Below are 22,621 nucleotides of genomic sequence, written 5' to 3'. Positions count from 1 at the left end.
TTATATGATGAAGTTCTACAATATAGGTGAGGTTCGGTGGGGTGAGGTCTGGAGCCGATGACCAAGAAAGAATTCTTGAGACATCTTTGGTGCAAAATGGTGGTTTATTAAAGCATGGGGACAGGACCCCTGGGCTGGAAGAGCTGCTGTCCCAGGGTTGTGAGGGGTGGCAGGCTTTGTACCCTGGAGTTGGGGGGAGGGAAGGAAAAGGGAGGTTTCAAGAGAACTTTCACATGCTAAAGAGTACCTACAAAGATACTGGATACCAGAGGCCTTGCCATTAGGAAGGTCCTTTTGCCCTCTAGCAAGGTATTAACATTACAATGGGTGGGATGGGTGGGAGATTCCCAAAGAATGTCACATATGTCCCACCCAGGAGTGGGGGTGGGGGGAGGTTGCAAGTGTCAGCCTTTTGCTTTGTCCTCAGCCAGCCTTCTGTTCCCTCACCATTAGGTATAGAAGAACAAAGGTAAGAAAGACAATGGATTTCCAAAAAGGAGAAATGAGGTACAATGGAAGTGAAATGATGAATGGTAGTTTATTTTGCCTCAAGTTCAGATCATTCTTAGCATATTTCTGTAAAATCTGATTTTCAGTTCTAAGACATGCAGTTTCATTTCTGTAAAAAAACTTCCAGTAAAGACCTTTGCGCTGCTTGTCACTGAGCCAGTTGCTGCTCTTGCAATCTACAACTTTATACCCACAAAAATGCCCTTTGTATTTAGATCTCTGCATGCTGAGTGTTAAAGGCCAATTTCACTTGCGTTGAGTAATAGGGTCTTAAGAACAGCCTTAGTTATTCCGTTTCTGATTTTGATCTTCTTTATTTTCCCATGATTGGACTGTCAGAAAATAGTCTATTAAGTATTTGTACAACCTGGTACCAAAATGATTTCCCCAAAAGACGTCCTCAGAAAAAATCTGAAGCTGGTTCACGGCTATCCCATGACCTATGCTTTTGCAAACAACTGGGAAAGGATTGAACAGTTCCACAGCAGGCCAGAAGACATCGTGATAGCCACATACCCCAAATCAGGTAAGTTTTGTGGACTGACAGAGGCAGATCCGGCTTCAGTCTTTGTTTCCTCTCTACAAAATCATTATCATCCTCAATAAAATTAATATTCCTATCAGTTGGTCCCGCCATATACATTTGAGTATATTTAAAATGAGCATTTGGGGCACAGAAAGGGAAATTGCGGAATTAAGTTTCTAATAGAATGTGTTAAGATGGCAGACTACCTGTAGGGACCCCTTCCCCCCCTCATTCAAGTGATGGTTTCTAAAAATTGTTGCCTTTCACCGCAGGTACCACTTGGGCTAGTGAAATTGTGGACATGGTTCTAAATAATGGAGATGTTGAAAAATGTAAGCGGGATTTTATAACAGTTAAAGTGCCAATGTTGGAAATGGCCGTCCCTGGACTAAGAACTTCAGGTAATTTTAAACTACTTGGGAATTATAATTTTATAATATTATTATTTTAAAATTTTTTATTATTTTTTTAAAATTCAAAACCAGATTTTCTTTTTAATTTAAAATCAGTTAGCCAACATACACTACATCATTATTTCTCGTTTTAGTGTTCAATGTTTCATTAGTTGCTTATAACACCCAGTGCTCATCACATCAGGTGCCCTCCTTAATGCCCATCATCCAATTACCCCATCCCCCCAGACAGCTTCCCTCCAGAAAAGCTGTTTGTTTCCCTGAGTCAAGAGCCTCTCTCTCATGGTTTTTCTCCCTCTCTGATTTCTTCCCATTCAGTTTTCCCTCCCTTCCCCTATGATCCTCTGTGCTGTATCTTATATTCTACATATGAATGAAACCATAGGATAATTGTCTTTTCTCTGATTGACTTATTTTGTATAAGTACCAAGTGCTAACTGATTGCACCACGGGAGCTCCTGATTGACTTATTTCACTTAGCATAATACCCTCCAGTTCCGTCCATGTCTATGTAAATGGTAAGTATTCATCTTCTCTATGACTGAGTAATATTCCATTGTATATATGAACTACATCTTTATCCATTCATCTGTTCAAAGACATCTCAGCTCCTTCCACAGTTTGGCTATTGTGGACATTGCTGCTATGAACATTGGGGTGCCTTTTTTTCACTACATCTGTATCTTTGGGGTAAATACCCAGTAGTGCAATTACTGGGTGATAGGGTAGTTCTATTTTTAACTTCTTGAGGAACCTCCATACTGTTCTCCAGAGTGCCTGTTCCAGCTTGCATTCCCACCAACAATCTAAGAGGGTGCCCCTTTCTCCACATTCTTGCCAACATTTATTTTCCATGTCTTATTAATTTTAGCCGTTCTCACTGGTGTAAGGTGGTATCACATTGTGGCTTTGATTTGTATTTCCCTGATGACAAGTGATGTGGAGCATTTTTTTCAAGTGTCTGTTGGCCATCTGGATGTCTTCTTTGGAGAAGCATCTGTTCATGTCTTCTGCCTGTTTCTTGACCGGATTATTTATTTTTCAGGAGTTGAGTTTGAGGAGTTCTTTATAGATTTGGATTCCAGACCTTCGTCTGTTGTATCATTTGCAAATATCTTCTCCCATTCCATAGGTTGACTTTTAGTTTTGTTGTCTATCTCTTTTGCCATGCAGAAGTGTTTTATTTTGATGGACTCCCCAAAGTTCATTTTTGCTTTTGTTTCCCTTGCCTTTAGACACATGTCTAGTGGGAAGTTGCTTGGCTGAGGCCACAGAGGTTGCTGCCTATGTTCTCCTCTAGGATTTTGATGGATTCCTGTCTCATATTTAGGTCTTTCATCTATTTTGAGTTTATCTTTGTGTATAGTGTAAGAGAATGGTCCAGTTTTATTCTTCTGCATGTCACTGTCCAATTTTCCCAGCACCATTTATTGAAGAGACTGTCTTTTTCCCATTGAATATTCTTTCCTGTTTTGTTGAAAATTAGTTGACCATAGAGTTGAGGTTCCATTTCTGGGTTCTCTGTTCAGTTTCTTTGATCTATGTGTCTGTTTTTGTGCCAATACCAAGCTGTCTTGATGATCACAGCTTTGTAATATAGCTTGAAGTCAGGCATTGTGACGCCACCAGCTTTCGTTTTCTTTTTCAACATTCCTTTGGCTATTTGTATTCCTATGATCTTTTCTGGTTCCCTATAAATTTTAGGTTTGTTTCAGTTCTGTGGAAAATGTTGATGGTATTTTGATAAGGATTGCATTGAAGATTGTTCTGGGCAGCATAAACATTTTCACAACATTTATTCTTCCAATCCACGAGCATGGAATGTTTTTCCATTTCTTTTGTCTTCCTCAACTTCTTTCATAAATATTCTGTAATTTCTAGAGTATAGATCCTTTACCTCTTTGGTTAGCTTTATTCCTAGGTATCTCATGATTTTTGGTGCAATTATAAATGGGATTGATTTCTTAATTTTTCTTTCTTCAGTCACATTGTTAGTGTATAGAAATGGAACTGATTTGTGTGCATTGATTTTGTACCCTGCCACGTTGCTGAATTCCATATGGGTTCTAGAAATTTTGGGCTGGAGTCTTTTGGGTCTTCCATATAAAGTATCATGAAATCTATGAACAGTGATGTTTGACTTCTTTGCAAATTTGAATGTCTTTTATTTCTTTTCATTGTCTGATTGCTGAGGCTAGCACTTCTAGTACTATGTTGAACAAAAGTGGTGAGAGTGGGCATCCCTGTCATGTTCCTGACCTTAAGGGAAAAACTCTCAGTTTTCCCCCATTGAGAATGATATTCATTGTGGGCTTTTCATAGATAGCTTTGATGACACTGAGATATATTCCCTTTATTCCTATACTCTGAAGAGTTTTAATCAAAAAAGAATGCCATATTTAATTAAAAAAGGATGCTTTTTCTGCATTATTTGAGAGGATCATATGGTTCTTAACTTTTCTTTTATTAATGATTAATGTGATCTAGCATGTTAATTGATTTGTGAAAGTTGAACCACCCTTAAAATCCAGTAATAAATTCCACTGGTCATGATGAATAATCTTTTTAATGTACTGTTGGATCCTACTGGCTAGTATCTTGGTGAGAATTTTGGCATCCATGTTCATTAGAGATATTAGTCTGTAATTCTCTTTTTTGATGGGCTCTTTGCCTGGTTTGGGGATCAAGGCCATACCAGCCTCATAGAACAAGTTTGGAAGTTTTCCTTCCATTTCTACTTTTTTAGATAGCCTCAGTAGAAATAGGTATTATTTCTACTTTAAATGTTTGGTATAATTCCCCCGAGAAGCCATCTGGCCCTGGACTCTTGTTTTTCAGGAAGTTTTTGATTACTGCTCTAATTTCCTTGCTGTTTATTGGTCTATTCAGGTTTTCTGCCTCTTCCTGTCTTAGTAGTTTTAGTAATTTTCTAGGAATGGATCCATTTCTTCCAGATTGCCTAATTTGTTGGCATATACTTACTCATAATGTGCTCTTAAAATTGTCTGTATTTTCTTGGTGTTGGTCTTGATCTCTCTCCTTTCATTCATGATTTGATTAATTTGGGTCCTTTCTCTTTTCTTTTGGGTAGTCTGGCCAGAGGTTTATCGATCTTATTAATTCTTTCAAAAAACCACCTTTTAATTTTCTTTGATCTGTTCTACTATTCTTCTGGTTTCTATTTTGTTGGATTTCTGCTCTAATCTTTATTATTTCTCTTCTCCTGGTGGGTTTAGGTTTTATTTGCTTCTCTCTTTCCAGGTCCTTTAGGTATAAGGTTAGCTTGTGTATTTGGGATTTTTCTAATTTTTTGAGAGAGACTTGTATTGCCATGTACTTTCCTCTTAGGATTGCCTTTGCTGTATCCCAGAGGTTTTGAACTGATGTATTTTCATTCCCATTAGTTTCCATGAATTTTGTAACTTCTCATTTAACTTCCTGGGTGACCCATTCATTCTTTAGCAGGATGCTTTTTAAGCTCCAAGAGGAAATTCCAAATTTCCTCTTGTGATTGAGTTCAAATTTCAAAGCATCGTGTTCTGAAAATATGCAGGGAATAATCTCAGTCTTTTGGTATCAGTTGGGACCTGATTTGTGACCCAGTATGTGATCTATTCTTGAGAAAGTTCCATGTGCAATGGAGAAGAATGAGTATTCTGTTGTTTTAGGATGGAATGTTCTATATATCTCTGTGAAGTCCATCTCATCCAGTGTGTCATTCAAAGACCTTGTTTCTTTATTGATCTTCTGCTTAGATAATCTGTCTGTTGCTGTGAGTAGGGTGTTGAAGTCCCTTACTATTAATGTATTATTATCAATGTGTATCTTTACTTTGGTTATTAATTGGCTTATATAATTTGTTCCTCCCATGTTAGGTACATAAATATTTACAATTGTTAGTGTTAGATCTTTGTGTTGGATAGACCCTTTAAATGTGATATAGTGTCCTTCTACATCTCTTACTACAGTCTTTGGTTTAAAATCTAATTTGTGTGATATGAGGATTGCTACCCCAACTTTCTTTTAAGATCCATGAGTGTGGTAAATGGTTCTCTACCCCCTCACTTTCAGTCTAGAAGTGTATTTAGGTCTAAAATGAGTCTCTTGTACACAGTGTATGGATGGATCTTTTTTTTTTTTTTTTAAATCCAACCTGATACACTATGTCTTTTGACCAGAACGTACATCCTAGACAAATCCAAAATGGTTGGAAACCACAACAGAAAAACAAATAAAACAAAAACAAAAACAAAAAAAAGAAGCATGGGGAGAGAGACTATAATCTCATAGGGTGGGCAAAGCCAGGTGATCCACTTTTTTCTGATTGAATTTCGTTTGGTGTGTTAGAAGACACTACATCTTAAAGTTACAAAGAAAGCAAAACTTCTGTGTGTGTGTGTGTGTGTGTGTGTGTGTGTGTGTATAAAATTGAATAGAGTGAAAAAAGACTAAAATGAAGCATATTATCTATAAAATGTAGATGTGAAAAATAAAAGTTAAAAAGTGACTTATAAACATAAGTTGGTAAAATAAGAATCCAGTTGATAAAATTAACAAGTCAGGAAATGACAGATGCTGGCGAGGTTGCAGAGAAAGGGGAACCCTCCTACACTGTTGGTGGGAATGCAAGCTGGTGCAACCACTCTGGAAAACAGCATGGAGGTTCCTCAAAAAGTTGAAAATAGAGCTACCCTATGACCCACCAATTGCAATACTGGGTATTTACCCTAAAGATACAAATGTAGTGATCTGAAGGGGCATGTGCACCCAGATATTTATAGCAGCAATGTCCACAATAGCCAAACTATGGAAAGAACCTAGGTGTTCATCAACAGATGAATGGATAAAGAAGAAGTGGTATATATATACAATGGGATACTATACAGCCATCAAAGAAATGAAATCTTGCCATTTGTGATGACGTGGATGGAACTAGAGGGTATTATGCTTAGCGAAATAAGTCAATCGGAGAAAGACAACTATCGTATGATCTCCCTGATATGAGGAAGTGGAAATGCAATATGGGGAGTTTGGGGGGTAGGAAAAGAATAAATGGAACAAGGTGGGATCAGAAGGGAGACAAACCATAAGAGACTCTTAATCTCACAAAACAAACTGAGGGTTGCTGGGGGGAGAGGGGTCAGGAGAGGGTGGTTGGGTTATGGACATTGGGGAGGATATGTGCTATGGTGAGTGCTGTGAAGTGTGTAAAGCTGGCAATTCACAGACCTGTACCTCTGGGGATAAAAATACATTATATGTTTATAAAAAATTTTTTTAAATTTAATCAAAAAAAGAACATGATAACAGGGAAAAAAAAATCCAGTTGAAATGGGAAAATGATAAAAAAAAGAAATGGAAAAATTTAGACTGAAAGATAAACAAATTGTGAGAAAACACCAAGAGCTTAATATATTATTTTCCCCTTGCTCTGGAGTTTTACAGTCTTGTGGGATCCATAAACTTGTCCTCCTATTCTTCCAGTCTGTCTTCTGGGGGAAGGGCCTGCTATGCTGTTTTTCAGGTGTCAGGTTGCCCAGGCAGAGTTGCCGCACCCCTTGCCAGGGGTCTGGGCTCAGTGTAAGCTGGTCTTCTGTGTCACTTTTGTTCCCCTGGAGGCTTTCTGCATCTCTACAGAGGATCAGAGTAAAAATGGCCATACCCAGATCTCTGACTCAGAGCTGAAAGATTGCATTCCCACTTCTTCAATAAATCCTCTGGGACAAATAGTTTTCACTTTTGTTTGTGCCAAACTCCACAGACTCTTGTGGTATGAGCCTACTGTAATGCCCCTTGGGGGAGTCCCAGGGACTCCTTTTGGGGCTACTGTCCTTTGGGATTTGTGAGCTGTTGTGGGATCATGCGTGTACTCTGCTCTGCTGCTTCTAGGGCACAGCTGGGTGTCACCCTACTGTCCTTTCTGGGGCCCCCACAACCCTGAGAGCTGTTGCCCAGTAGTGTGCATAGCCATTTCACCTTTCCTAGGGAATGTAAATGGCTTATGAGTTCCAATCCTTTTCAGGGTGCTCAGGCAGAAAGTGGTCACCTGATTGGCCCCCCCTTTGGGCTTATGGTGACCTGAGCTGAAAATCCCTTCTTGGGCTCGCTGACTGTAACCAGTTTCCCCACTCCAATGCTTGGGCACCTGCTGGTTCAGGCACCCCTGTTCATTCTGTCTCCTGGAATCCTGAGACCACAGTGACCTACCTAGAATTCTGCCCTTTTCATCCCCTGAGCCTCTTTCAGAAAGGATGTCTCACTGGAGTAGATTTCTAGGAGTTCTGATTTTGCCCTCCAGTGTTATCATCACTTTCCTGTGGCCAACTTACAGAGACTCCTCCTCCCCTCCATTTATCTTCCAATATCTCCCCTCAGATTCACCACTCCACACCTTGCACCATGCAAAAAGCAGTTGCTTTTCTGCTTATAGAGTTTGAGATATATTTTCTTACATCTCAGGCTGAATTCATGGGTGTTCAGAATGATCTGGCAGATATCCAGCTAAATTCAAGGGACCAGATGAAACAAGGTCTCCTACTCTCCTGCTCTCTTGTCTCCTCCCTATAATATTATTTATATAGCATATTAATTATTGTATTTATGATTTCATTCAAAGAAAATGGAGTCAATTTGGTAAGATAAAGTGGAAGTTTGTAAGCAGTACAATCACTGAGGTATATAGAGAAACTGTACTTTAATTCATTGTATATCCAGGTATGATGACCTAAGATGAAAGAGTTTTGTTGTAGAAAATAACTAAAAATTTGGTTAATAACTTAAAAAAAGTTCCTATCTTTTACTGACTTTTGTTGTATCGAATGTGGTAGATTAGATTAATAAATTTCTAATTTAGAACATTGCTGTAGTTGAATAAGTAAGGAAGTACCAACAACTCTCAAACATAAATTTATTATTAATACAATTCATATTTCATCCCACAAATATTTATTGAGTGCTTCCAAAGGTTAGATATAAAATGATTAGTAAATTCAATGCCCTATCCCCAAGGAGTTTATAGTAATATTGTGCCACTAAATAAGTAAATAAACCAATAATATGTGATTATTGGGCTCACTTATCCAAAGAATAGGGAACAACAAATTGTTTACTTTAGATTGGACATGTAGGGATATCTACTCTAAATTGAGATGTAGAGTCATGCACATAGTTGGAGAAAACATATTTCATGAAGTTGAGTGTTAGGTATATAGGCCTAGAAGCAGAAAAGACCTTGGTGTAGTCTAGGAACGAAACGACAACGAAAGGGGAAAAGTGAGATTTAAAAACAAACAAAAAACAAACAACAACAACAACAACAAAAACCAAACAAACTGGAGACTAGACAGGGACAGATCATATAGGGCTTATAGTTTTTAAGAACTACTCAGTGATCTAAGAGAAAATTAAGTGTATGGTGTCCTGTAGGCAAGTGAGAAGGATTCAAGAAGTGAGTCCTGGCCTTCAAATGCTGCTGGAAACTGGGATAGGAAGACAGAAGTATGGTGATGAATGTTTTTACCAGTTTAAAGAGCAGAATCCAAATTCCCCACCCTACCAGAGCTCGTTACTTCCATAGGCAGAGAAGAACCAACTGAGAGGGTGTTATTCCTTCTGTGTGGTTGCCTGAAGCCAGCGCAAATGATGAATCTTGGAGCTAAAATAATTATTCTGGGACAAGCAAACAAAGTAGTGCAAGAATGAAATAAGACTCCAGAGCCATAAAAAAGTAAGGAAATGGGGCGCCTGGGTGGCTCAGTGGGTTAAGCCTCTGCCTTTGGCCCAGGTCGTGATCCAAGGGTCCTGGGATCGAGCCCCGCATCGGGCTCTCCACTCAGGGAGGAGCCTGCTTCCTCCTCTTTCTCTCTGCCTGCCTCTGTGCCTACTTGCGATCTCTGTCTGTCAAATAAAAAAAAAAAATCTTAAAAAAAAAAGTAAGGAAATGAAAAATTGATAGAATCAAAGCAGCATCACAGAGAGTGAGTTTCAGCAGGTAAATGAGGGTAAATTGTCACTCAGATTCACTCTGGAACCTGAATATGAATGTGTATAATATCATTTCATATCCCTAACATTCATATTTGTGCAGTAAAGAGTTCATCAAAGACCTTACATGGCAAAACAATTACAACCCGAAGTCTGAGAAACCTTTCAATGAAGTTGAGGGAGTGAAGGAGAACAAAAGATAAGGGGAAAACTTCATTTAAAAAAATGTAAAAGTTCATGTCATGGGCATTGAGCAATAATGGGTTGTGGAAAATGATGATTTCTCATTTCTATATGCTAGATGAAGTGGCTGTAGTTGCCAGATTAGTAGTAGCATAATAAAATACTTGGTGGAATTTTATAAGTATATGATTAATGTTTCCAGATAGAACTCAAGATACTCGATTAAATTTGAAATTCAGATAAATAGCTATTTTATTTAACCCAAGTATATCCCAAATATTGCATGGAAGATACTCACACTAAAAGGTGTCTGTTACTCGAAATTCAAATTTAACTAGCATCCTTGACCTTTATTTCCTAAATTAGTCAACTCTATCCACACTGAAATTAAGAGATTCTTCCTAATACAACTGCATGCTGATACAACTATGTGCTATGCATTGTTCTCTACAGAACATTCAAAATGAGCTACGTCCTGGCTCTTGTCGAATTGCCATTCTAGTGTGTGTGTTTGGGGGTGGGGGTGGGGTGGGGAAGAAGTGTGGGAACGGACAACAAATAAATAAACAAGTAAATAGACTGTAACACAAGTAAACATCATATAGAACATTTTATTTTATTTATTTATTTTTTAAAAATTTATTTTAAAAATATTTTATTTATTTAGAGAGAAACACAGTGAGAGGGAACACATCAGGAGGAGTGGGAGAGGGGGAAGCAGGCCTCCCACTGAGCAGGGAGCCCGAAGTGGGGCTCCATCCCACGACTCTAGGATCATGACCTGAGCTGAAGGCAAACTCAACAACTGAGCCACCCAGATGCCCCTAGAACATTTTGAAAGGATATTTTAATAGAGATTGAGTGGCTTTTTAGCATATGTAATAACTTTCTGTAAACAAATGGAGCATAAGATTATTTCGAATGAGTGAGTCAGAGGCAATTTTGAGCAGGTGTGCCTTTGTATGCAAAAGGTGAGAAGATATGTAAGGTTAACAGGTAATCTAGAGCTGAGACTGGGTATAAGTCATATTGAGGAGACTATGCATAGGACTCTAAGATTTATTGGATACGAAATCTGAAAGAGATGTTAAGTGTTGATGACTCTATAGGATATGACATCATTAAAAGATATATCTGGGGTGTGATAAAGGCCACTGAGTGCATTAAAAGAATAGTTAAATTAAAAGGGTTGGCTCCATTTACAACAATGTGGTTGGAACTAGAGGGTATTATGCTGAGCAAAATAAGTCAATCAGAGAAAGATAATTATCATATGATCTCTCTGATATGAGGAAGTTGAGAAGGAGAGTGGGGGGATTGGTGGGTAGGGAAGGAAAAAATGAAACAGATGGGATTGGGAGGGAGACTCTTAATCTTACAAAACAAACTGAACATTGCTGGGGGAAGGGGGGTATGGAGAGGGTGGTTGGGTTATGACAACTGGGGATGGTATGTGATATGGTGAGTGCTGTGAAGTGTGTAAGTCTGATGATTTGCAGACCTATACCCCTGCGGCAAATAATACATTATATGTTAATAAAAATAATTTAAAAAAAAAAGGTCATCTCCACTTTTCCTAGTCTATGTCAGGAATTCTGAATGTACCTGCATCCCAGAAGTGCTTCCAGACTGACCAAGTTACTTATTTCTGAGATCCAGGTTCCTGGGAACATCCTCCCTCTGACTAGACAAAATAAGTGGATATTTTCCTTCTCAGGGAAGTTGACATACCCCTTATCCAGTGACTTGATTTGAAACCAAATCCTCCCACATATTAGTTGTTTGCTTTTGGTGAGTTCAGCTAACACCTAAATATTACAGAACATTTTCATTTTGCACGTATGTACATATGACTCATAGAGGAAATAATGAAAAAAGGCAGGTGTAACAGTGATGCTCTACAGACATAACACCGTCTCTACCGTAAGAGCAAGTGCGGAACAATGGCTGCTATGAGAATTGGTAGTTATCCATATCTCTTTGAGAAACAGAAACTATTTTCATAATTATTTATAATAATGCAAGCAATGCTAAAACTCCAAATTGCTAACACTGATATTATTACTTCTCATTTTGGAAATGGAAAAAGTGAAACACAGAGACTAGCATACTTTCAAATGTCACAATGAGTAAGCGACAGACTTAGGATTTGAACCCAAGGAGGCTAACCTCACCACTATGCTCTTAACCATTATGCAATATTGCCTGATAATACCTGTGATTGATTCAAAATTTAGCAGCATTGTATACTTCTCAAAAATATTTTAAAAGGTCAGAGAAAATCAGGAAATGCTGGCTCCTTGAAGACTCTAATGTATCTATATATCAAACTCAAATTTTCCCAGGAATAGAACAATTAGGAAAGAATCCATCACCGCGGCTTGTGAAGACGCATCTACCAATTGATCTCCTTCCTAAGTCTTTCTGGGAGAACAACTGCAAGGTACATTCCGAACTGCAAGTCATTTTTTTAATGTGACCTTATCCCTTTGGTCATGCACATAATAAGCAATTGCTCAAATATTTTGTTTGATACCATGAGAACGGAATTACATGAGAAAGTGTTTCCGTTAAAAATTGATGTATTTCAGTCTAAATCTACATAATCAAGTTTGTCAAAGGTATGTAGCAACAGGATCCCCATCTCAGCACAGAATTGCTGCTATCATACCCCAGCTATCCCAGATATGCTGGCCTCCTCTGAAAACTCAACCTAAGGACGTCAGTTCGTGTTTGGTTATTTGACAAAACTCTCCAGTGAAACCTTTGTGTCTGGATATTTGCTTCTAGGGAACTTTTAAATTTGAAATTCAATTTCTTCAGTATTTGTGGGGCTAGTCTAATTATCTATTTCAACTTAACTGAATTTTGCTAGTTTGTGATGGGTGAGGAATTCTAAGTTGTGGACTTTTGTAATGAAAAGTGTTTCATAATTCTCTTTCTTTTTAAAAAATATTTTATTTATTTATTTGAGTGAGAGGCAGCAAAGGGGGAGGGAGAAGCAAAATCCCTGCTGAACAGGGAGTCTGATACAGGGCTCTATCCCAGGACCCTGGGATCATGACCTGAGATGAGGGCAGATGCTTAACCAACTGAGCCTTCCAGGCACCCCCATAATTCTCTTCTTATTCTTTCTTTGAACAGACTGTATTTTTTATAGCAATTTTATTTTTAGAGCAATTTTAGGTTCACAGCAAAATTGAGTGGAAGACAAAGAGATTTCCCGAATGTCCCCTGCCCCTACACATGCATACCTATTATCATTATCCCCCACCAGTGCGGTACATTTGTTACAACTGATGAACCTGCATTGACACATCATAATCACCTAAAATTCATAGCTTACATTAGGCTTCCCTCTTGGTGCTATACATTCAATGGATTTGGACAAATGTATAATGACATATATATATCATTATAGTATGATATAGTATGATATATATATATATCTATATATCTATGTCTATATCTCATTATAGTATCCTACAGCATACTTTTGTGGCCCTAAAAATCTTCTGTTCTCCACCTATCCTCTCCTCCCAACTTGGCAACCACTGATCTTTTTTATTGACTCCATAGTTTTCATGGAGGCAATGAAAATACTTACACCTTCTTATGAATAGAAATCTAACTGTATGACCTTTTCCAAAAGCCAGAAGGCATAATCATATGGTATGTAGGTTTTTCAAATTGCATTCTTTCACGTAGTAATATACATTTGAGGTTCTTCTATGTCTTTTCATGGCTTGATAGCTCATTTCATTTTAGTGCTGTGTAATAATATTCCATTGTCTGGATGTATCCCAGTTTATTCATTCACCTACTGAAGCACATATTGTTTCCTCCCACATTTTGGAAATTATGAATAAAGCTGCTCTATATATCCACTTGCAGTTTTTTGTGTGGACTTTATTTTTCAACTCTGGATAAACACCAAGCAGTGTGATTGCTGGATTATAGGTAAAACTGTTTAGTGGTGTAAGAATCGCCAAAGAGTCTTCCAAAATATCAGTACCTTTTTGCAATCCCATCAGTAATGAATGAGAGCTCCTGCTGCTCAACACCTCACCAGGATTTGGTGTCAGTTTTCTGGATATTGGTCATTCTGATAAGTACAGAGTGGTGTCTCATTGTTGCTTTAATTTTCACTTCCCCGATGACATGTGATATCGAGCATCTTTTCATACTCATTATAATTGTAACAGCTCTAAGATTTGTTGTGATACCTCCTGTTTTTTTTTTCTTGATATTAGTTATGTGTCTTCTTTTTTTTAGTCTTGCTAGATGTTTATCAAGTATGTTCATTTTTTAAAAAAGAAACAGCTCGTTGTTTCATTAATTTTCTCTGATTTTTCCTGTTTTTAATTTCATGGATTTCAAATCCATGTGGTTTTCTTCTTTTTTTCCCTGCAGATGATTTATCTGGCTCGAAATGCCAAGGATGTTGCAGTCTCATATTACCATTTCGACTTAATGAATAATTTGGAACCTGTCCCTGGTCCCTGGGAAGAGTATCTGGAGAGATTCATGACTGGAAATGGTGGGTCGGTTTGGGCTTGAAATTAATAAGCACTTTCCCTTTTTAATACCACTAATAACTATTACTGGTGTGACTTTTCCTATCAAAACATTGCTTTTCCAAGCCAGTAAGTACATTTAAATAGCATTAAAAAAATTAGATCAACTGTATCTAATATTTTACTATGACATCAATATGTAAATTTGGTATTTAACATTGGCTTGATGAAAATATTCTCAAATGTTTTTTCAGTTGCTAGGAATTCATTCTCAGTTCTAGTTACAATGGAAATTCTTTAACTTACCCAAATCTTTAGTTAGATCTTTTATATATCTCTTTATAGTATTTAGATAGTTATTATGAGTATTTAGTAGAATGGTTTCCTTCCATATGAGGCTAAGTAAAACGCATATGGAGGCCAATGTATTTTCATTTCAGGTGCTTCCTTTGTACTTTATATATTTTTAATCTGACTGTATATCCATAAATGGCTAATATGTATTTTTATTTGGCCTTATATATTCAGTTCCCTTGATTACTAAATTCCCCAAAATGTTTGTATAATTTGACTTACTGTTTAGAAACAAACCTTTAATTTGATGAATGCTTATGGTAATAAACTTTCTCTGGTTTTAGTGGCTTATGGTTCCTGGTTTAATCATGTTAAGAGCTGGTGGAAGAAAAAGGAAGAACACCCAATACTTTTCTTGTACTATGAAGATATGAAAGAGGTAAAATGGTAGAAATTCATTCTGGATAATTCCCCCATTACATCCTAGGTTAAAGGGTTAATATATATTTTCAGCTTAATCTATGGAATAAAGAAAAAAAATGATGTGATTATTGTGTCTCTTCTCCATGCCTGCTTACCCAAATCTTGCTAAGATCGTTAGTGACTTCTAATGGTGAAATCCATGACATTTTTACCTTCTTACACTTTTTAACCATTGTGTTTATTGTGACCACCTTCTCTTGCTGAAATTCTTTCCTACATTTATTTGGTAGGTTATCACATTTTCCTGGCTTTCCTGTAGACCTCCATCTGTCACTTAGTCACCTTTCTTTGTAAGCTGTTTGCTACATTTTGGTGATGGTAGCCATGCCTACTGTTGCCAAAACTCTTCATGTGCTAATGACTCCCCTAAACTCCATCTTAACATCTACCCTAACTCAGACCCATGCTTTTATTAAAATGACTCTTAAATTGAACACATTCAAAACTAAACTCATCTTGTCTCTCTCTCCAACATTTAATCTTTTTCTTTTTTTTATTCTCTCTTTGGTTAATGATTTTTATTTGTCTATTAATTTTTTTTTCTGTAAATTTTTGTTTAAATTCCAGTTAGTTGGCAGGCAGTGCTATACTGGCTTCAGTTGTAGAATTTAGTGACTCATCACTTACATACATGTCCATTAATTTTCAAAGTTTGAAAATACATTGTTCTCACTGACTTCCATATAGTGGATATGATTCCACCAAATTGTGCACGCCCCATTGTTTCACATGCCCTACCTATTATAACTCAAATCCCTCTCCTTTATTCTTTCACTATCTCTCTCATAGTCTGGGAACTCAAAAGAATTCGTCTAGTCTCCTGTATGAGCTAGTATCAGTTCAAATACTGCTGCAAGGTTCCAGGCCTAGTCTGAGGCAATTTTACCCAAATTAGGCAAACACACACACACACACACACACACACACACACACACACATTTTATGTGGAAACCAAGTTCCTCTATTTTAAAAAGCTTGGAGTTACAAATGAGGATACATTTTAAACTTTTAGATTCATGATGGAAGGTACAATATGTATCATTCTTGTAACTACATTCACAGCACAGAATATAACATACATAGGGGCTCTTAGAATCACTTGTATGAATAATTGATTGCTTGAATGAATAGATAAATGAATGAGCAATAATAACATCTTAGAGACATCAGTCTTCCTATGCATATCAAAAACCACACCCCATGTAAAATTTCCTTTGATCCAAGTATTTCTAAGAAAACCCCAGGGTATTCTCACATCTTAACAAAGAGTCCTCTGAATTTTTCTGCTCTGCCTAGGCTCCCACCTTCCATCACACTTCTTTGCAACCCATAGAGAATCTATCATCAAAACTTTACTATTGCCCATTTATACTGGGCTTGAGGCAGTTAATTTCCAATTTGCAGGCAATATGCAGCTGTGAAACTGAGGTGGTTTTATGAAAAACACCTAAAAAGTGGGAATATCCCTTGAGTATTTGCCACAGTATTGCCAGAACTTCTCTTGTAAGAAACTCCCTGCCAAAACATACACATGTGTTTACATGAACACACACGTGCAAGTAAATGACATATCACTAAATGTTGTGGCTTCCCTGCATGAGATATAAAGTCCAAGTCCTTAAGTGGGACATCCACGGATTTTCTCATTTTTACCTCAATTTATCTTTCCAACTTTATCGTCCCTCTTATTCCTATAAATAACTCAAACCTAACTTTAACCACTTTGCTTTTTTTCCCTCCCTTCAAAATACAATGAGACCCTATACTGCCAAGTATTTTGACTATTTTTCCTCCTGGAAATTCACTCTCCAATATCTCAGCAGACTACACATCATGGTAAATTCTGACTCATGATTTTCAACTTAGTGTAGATATCACCATCTCAAAATATTTCTAGGCATATCCATATAAAATTTAGTTTAGCTTCCTAAAAGTTGCAGATATTAAGTTTATATCATTAGAATCTGGAAAATGATTGATTCTCAGAATTTGCTCTTTCTATCCCCAATAATTAATGAATAACTTAATGTACCTTCATTGGAGTTTTGTTTTGTTTTGTTTTCTTTTAAGGTTTTATTTATTTATTTATTTATTTGGGAGAGAGAGAGAATGAGTATGGTCAGGGGACAGGGAGAGGGAGAGGGAGAGAGCCTGAAGCAGACTTCACAGGGAGTGTGGAGCCTGACTTGGAGCTCAATCTCATGACCCTGAGGTCATGACCGAGTTGAAACCAAGATTCGGATGCTTAAGTGACAGTACCGCCCAGATGCTCCTGGAGCTTATTTTTAATAATTTATGTCCTGGCAAGGCCTAAGATAGGTAATCTAAGGCAAACATACTTGAAGTTGTTCAGAAATTTATTATTTTTGTTTTGAAATATTATTAAAAACAAGAAAAGAATTTTGATTAAGAAAAAATAAATAAAGGCAGCAAGAGTAAAGACATGCTTGGTCCCTAAATATTTACTCTTCAAATCTGATTACAACCTGAGCTTAAAATAGCTGTTATTTTTTCCTCCAAATATTAATATTTAGTCCAAGCTTTATTCTTATTGTACTTTTAATATAAATTAAAAATATGAAATTTAGGAGAAATAAAATATTTCATCTCTTTTTGCCAAAGATAAATCATTGATTTTTTCATTTTTATGATTAATTAAAAAAATGATTGAATATTCAGAACCAACATTTAAGAAAACAGATTATAAATATTATAGTTTTCACATTATATTAATGATGTTTTTGCTTACCATTTTCTTGGGTATGTCTCTTTAACCACTAATAGAATCTGAAGCGGGAAGTTAAGAAGATTGCTAGATTTCTAGAGAAGAATTTGAATGATGAGGTCTTAGATAAGATCGTCCATCACACCTCATTTGAAATGATGAAGGATAACCCGCTGGTGAATTATACACATCTACCAAGTACAGTGATGGATCATAGCAAGTCCTCTTTTATGCGTAAAGGTAAATATTTTGCTGAGTTTAATTACCCTTTTCACTTTCTTGTGAATTACTCTGAAAGGAGGTGTAATGATCTCTAACAAGTTACTTAGCCAGTTTTGTCACCAATTTCTTCATCTGTAATGTAAGGACACTAAAAAGACATACCATAAATATTACTGAACTAGATTAGAAATTACTAAAGGAAATAATACACTATAAACCCATGTTTATACCACTATAAACCTGGTATCTATAAATACCAGAATACCTTGGGTATTTGATGCATATTTCTTCTTCTATTTACTGTGCTACTAAATGGGAGTAGTTTTGTCAATTCTGATGAGTCATTCCAAAATTGTTATTTCTGTATCTTAAATCTTTGCCTAAATAGGCATAGGCCTCCCTCTTCTTAGTAATAAATTAATGTCACTCAATACAGGACCATCTACTTTAAAGTCTCCACATCACTTAGAAAACAGTGGTCACAGTCACCTGGGTGGCTCAGTGGGTTAAGCCTCTGCCTTCGGCTCAGGTCATGATCTCAGGGTCCTGGGATCGAGGCCCGAATCAGGTTCTCTGCTCAGCAGGGAGCCTGCTTCCCCCCTCTCTCTCTGCCTGCCTCTCTGCCTACTTGTGGTCTCTCTCTCTGTCAAATAAATAAATAAAATCTTTAAAAAAAAAAAAGAAAACAGTGGTCACTTTGTTAAGGATTCACAAGGAGGACGGACTTTTCTTTACCCTCTGGGAAGATTTTGCTCCCTAAAAATACTATCTGAATTATAAGAAACATGGAATCCAAATTAAACATAAAAAGACTACAGTAGAGGAATATGGCATTTGCTATTGATTCCACTGAAGCAAATCCTGCATGTTGTGGCTAATTGTATATTATTTGTGTCAAAAATATTTTATTAATGATAAAAATAATACATTTAACAAATTATTAACTTAAACAAATTTGAGAAGCCATCCACCTAATAATGTCATCTTCTGTTGTCAAAATTCTTTACTGAAGTAGAAATGAAGGGGTAGAATTTCAATTGGCATGCTAGGAAGTAAACATAACTCTAGAAATGTACTGTAAATATGAACATATGGCTGAAAACCCTTGATTTTCAAAGGGTTATACGGTTAAATTTTTTTTTAAACATTTTTCTACATTACTTATCAAAATAAGAAATAGTCCTGGTGTTTTCAAATTTTTTTTTTAAATTTTCAAAAACATTACATTTAACTTTTCAAAACTAACCTCTGGTATAAGAAGGCAAAGTAAATTTTTCATTGTAAATGGTGTCTAAACAAAGTCTGATGCTCACATAAACACACTTTGTTGATGGAGAAAAATCAGGAAAAAAAAACAAACCTCCTTTACTATAGAAGGCAAATTTCTCACTTTATCAGATTATCTGAATGTAACCTCCAGGAGGGTTTTATTCCAGTCACATAAAAACTGATACCACCCCGTGATACCTCATTAGGGTATAGAGGTAGATTAAGTAAGTTTAGTATCTCAATTCTGTAGTTTCTCCAACTTCAAGTAGAAAAGACTGCATGCTAGTCTCATAATAGAGATGGTCTTTACATCCCCTCTGGAAGTGATTTAAAAAAAAGACAAAAAAACCAAAACCCCCTTTGTGGTCAGATTGATCCGGGGTTTAAGCAGGCTTTGCCATTCCCTGAATCTATAACTTTGAATACATTTAATCAATCTGCCAAAGGTCTGGTTACATCATGGAAAATATGGAGAAAGTAATAAGATCTGTGACATAGATTTTGGGGGAGGATTATGGTAAATGACGTATAGGTATTTGAAATATTTTTTTTTCTGACTGTAAATTATGCATTAAAAAGTACCACATCTTTTTAATCTAAATAGTTCAAGATTTGTTTACTCATTTATTCATTCATGCCCTCAACAAACATTTAAAAAATACCCATTTATTCATTCATTTATGTTTAGGAAACACTCTTTATGAACACCTGTATGTAGCACATATTCTCTAGAACATGCAACAATGAATGACACATGCATTTGCTTTAAGAAGCTCATAATGTAATGCAAGAGGCATGCATGTAAATGGATTCTAAACAGGGTCCAGAGTGACTATGAACAAAGTGCTGGGTATATTCAGTCTTGAGGGGTGCCATGTCAGTTAAATAAATGTCATAATTTAATCACACAATAGTAAAAGTAGGGAGAGAGCAGATGATGTCCAGTGGTTATACTTATGTCCCAAATTGCAACAAAACATAAAAATCTTGGCTTTCGCCAGCATTTACTTTATCAAAAAAATTTTTATACTTCCCTCTTAGTGAAGCAAATGTGTTTGTGTATATTATGTAATTAATACTCAAAATAGAAAATCATTAGAATACTTTATATATGACTCCTTATTGTTTAATTTGTGCTTTCTGTTTTTAATGACATCTTTACATATGGGCTATTCCAAATATACACTACTTTCATATTTCATAGAGCTCTTACTATCTGGTGAATAGAGAACAAAGTATAGTAACCATAATAAACATTGTTTATAGGGATGTTTTTCATTGAAAGGATTTGAAATCTTCACCAAGCCATCATGGGTTAACGTAGCTTTAATTCAACAGGATATATTTAATATTTCATAAAATAACAAAGCCTATGTTTATCTCCAAACACATTTACAGTATAAGAATTTATTTTTCAGATAAATATTTGTGAGCATCCAAGTATAAGAAACTAAATGCAAATTTGTTCCCAAAACTTTTGCTGTTGTAAAGATGGTTCAGGAATGTTATACGTTTAACTTTAAATACTATTCTTCTCATCTAAAATGCAAATACAGTAGGGGCGCCTGGGTGGCTCAGTGGATTAAGCCGCTGCCTTCAGCTCAGGTCATGATCTCAGGGTCCTGGGATCGAGCCCCGCATCGGGCTCTCTGCTCGGCGGGGAGCCTGCCTTCCCCCTCTCGCTCTGCCTGTCTCTCTGCCTACTTGTGATCTCTGTCTGTCAAATAAACAAATAAAATCTTTAAAAAAAATAAAAAACAAAAAAATAAAATGCAAGTACAGTATAAGACTAGTGAACTCAGGGAAAATGGTATCCCTTAAGTATCATACCATCTTCATTAATAAATTCATAGGAAATGGTACTTATCAACTTTCTAGTTCATGGATTATATGTGTTGATGACCAGTTCTTTGTATAGTTTCCTAAACTAATTCGTGAAATAAAATCTGCCCTGACCTTTTATTGAATGTTCAATAGAAACCCTATGATCCATGACAAGCAGAAACACTAAAACAACCTCTTTCAGGAAACTGTTGTATGGTCCATAAATTTAGACAGGAAAATTAACCCTTTTCAGAATGTATCTTTAAGTCGGTCAAAATCATAATGAGACATAATGAGACATTTCACAGCTGTCAGAATGGCTAGTATCAGAAAGATAGGAAAAAACAAATGTTGGCAAGGATGCGGAGAAAAGGAAACACTTGTGCGCTGCTGGTGGGGTGTAAATTGGTGCAGCCACTGTGGAAAACAATATGAAAGTTCCCCAGAAAATTAAAAATGAAGTACTGTATAATCCAGCAATCCACTACTAGGTAACGAAGTGAAAACACTAATTTAAAAAGATACATGCCCCGCTGTGTTCACTGTAACATTATTTACAATGGGCAAAATATGGAAGCACCCCAAGTGACCATCGGTAGATGAATGTGGTATATACATACAAGGGCATACTACTTGCCATAAAAAATATATAAGTAAAACAAAATCTTGCCATTTGCAGCAATATGGATGGACCTAGAGGTTATTATGCTAAGTGAAACAAGTCAGACAGAGAAAGACAAATACAATACAATTTCACTTATACGTGGAATCTAAAAAAAATAAACAAAACAGAAACAGACTCATAAATACAAAGAACAAACTGATGATTGCCAGAGGGGAAAAGGATGGAGGAGTAGGTGAAATAAATGAAGGGAATTAAGAGGAACAAACTTCTAGTTATAAAATAGATAAGTCACGAGGATATAGAGCACAACATAAGGAATATAGTCAATAATATTATAATAACAGATGACATTTCCACTTATGCTGATCATTTCTTAATGGATATAAGTGTCAAACTACTATGCTGTATCATGGAAACAAATATAATACTGTATGTCAATTACATTTAAAAAAAAAAGTCAGGTTCTATTTAGCTCTAAAGCACGTTTCTAGATGGCAGGAATGACCAGTGAAGGAGAAATGGCATTTTAAATTATTCAAATACAAGGAAAGTCTTTCTTTAACTCTATGCACCCTTTCTTTTGGTATGCATTCGATTTCCTTCATAATGGAAATACATTATTCCTTCACATGTTTTCTTATTTATTTTTAGGGACAACAGGTGACTGGAAGAATTACTTCACGGTGGCCCAAAATGAGAAATTTGATGTCATTTACAAGAAGGAAATGTCTGGAACGGAGCTTCAGTTCCGCACAGAGATTTAAAGAGCCTACGTGACCAATCTGGATAAGAATAGAGCTGTAATTTGTTTAAAGGGGGGCAGTTATGACCTGACTTGGGAAATCAAATCAATTTATAAAGGAGAAAATGTGCTTTTAAAACGGATTTGTGTGTGTGTGTCATCAATCAGGTCTCAGTTTTGCTCCTGACTCTGTTTCCAAAGTCCCAAAATTAAGGGCCAATTGTTAACGTTTTTGTAGGATATTCCTGCCTTTTCCTAGACGAGTATGGACAACAGTGAGAGTACTTAATCCTACTCAACCTTTG

At 36.4% G+C, this 22,621-nt stretch overlaps 1 protein-coding gene across 1 annotated transcript; it reads left to right on the top strand.

The window, feature by feature from the left end:
- The first annotated feature begins 710 nt into the window (after window positions 1-710).
- Window positions 711-22,459, top strand: LOC308339295 (sulfotransferase 1B1). Its single transcript, XM_080797815.1, has 7 exons — window positions 711-1,036; window positions 1,309-1,437; window positions 11,961-12,058; window positions 14,029-14,155; window positions 14,771-14,865; window positions 17,694-17,874; window positions 22,226-22,459. Exons 1-7 carry the CDS (start codon window positions 889-891, stop codon window positions 22,336-22,338), a joined length of 891 nt encoding a protein of 296 aa, XP_080653941.1. The 5' UTR covers window positions 711-888; the 3' UTR covers window positions 22,339-22,459.
- Window positions 22,460-22,621: the final 162 nt, after the last annotated feature.

Source organism: Martes martes, assembly GCF_963455335.1.
Source record: "Martes martes genome assembly, chromosome: 2".
In the NCBI taxonomy this organism is placed as follows: Eukaryota; Metazoa; Chordata; class Mammalia; order Carnivora; family Mustelidae; genus Martes; species Martes martes.
Note: the sequence above shows the minus strand (reverse complement) of the source record. Positions and strands in the feature narration are given on the sequence as shown.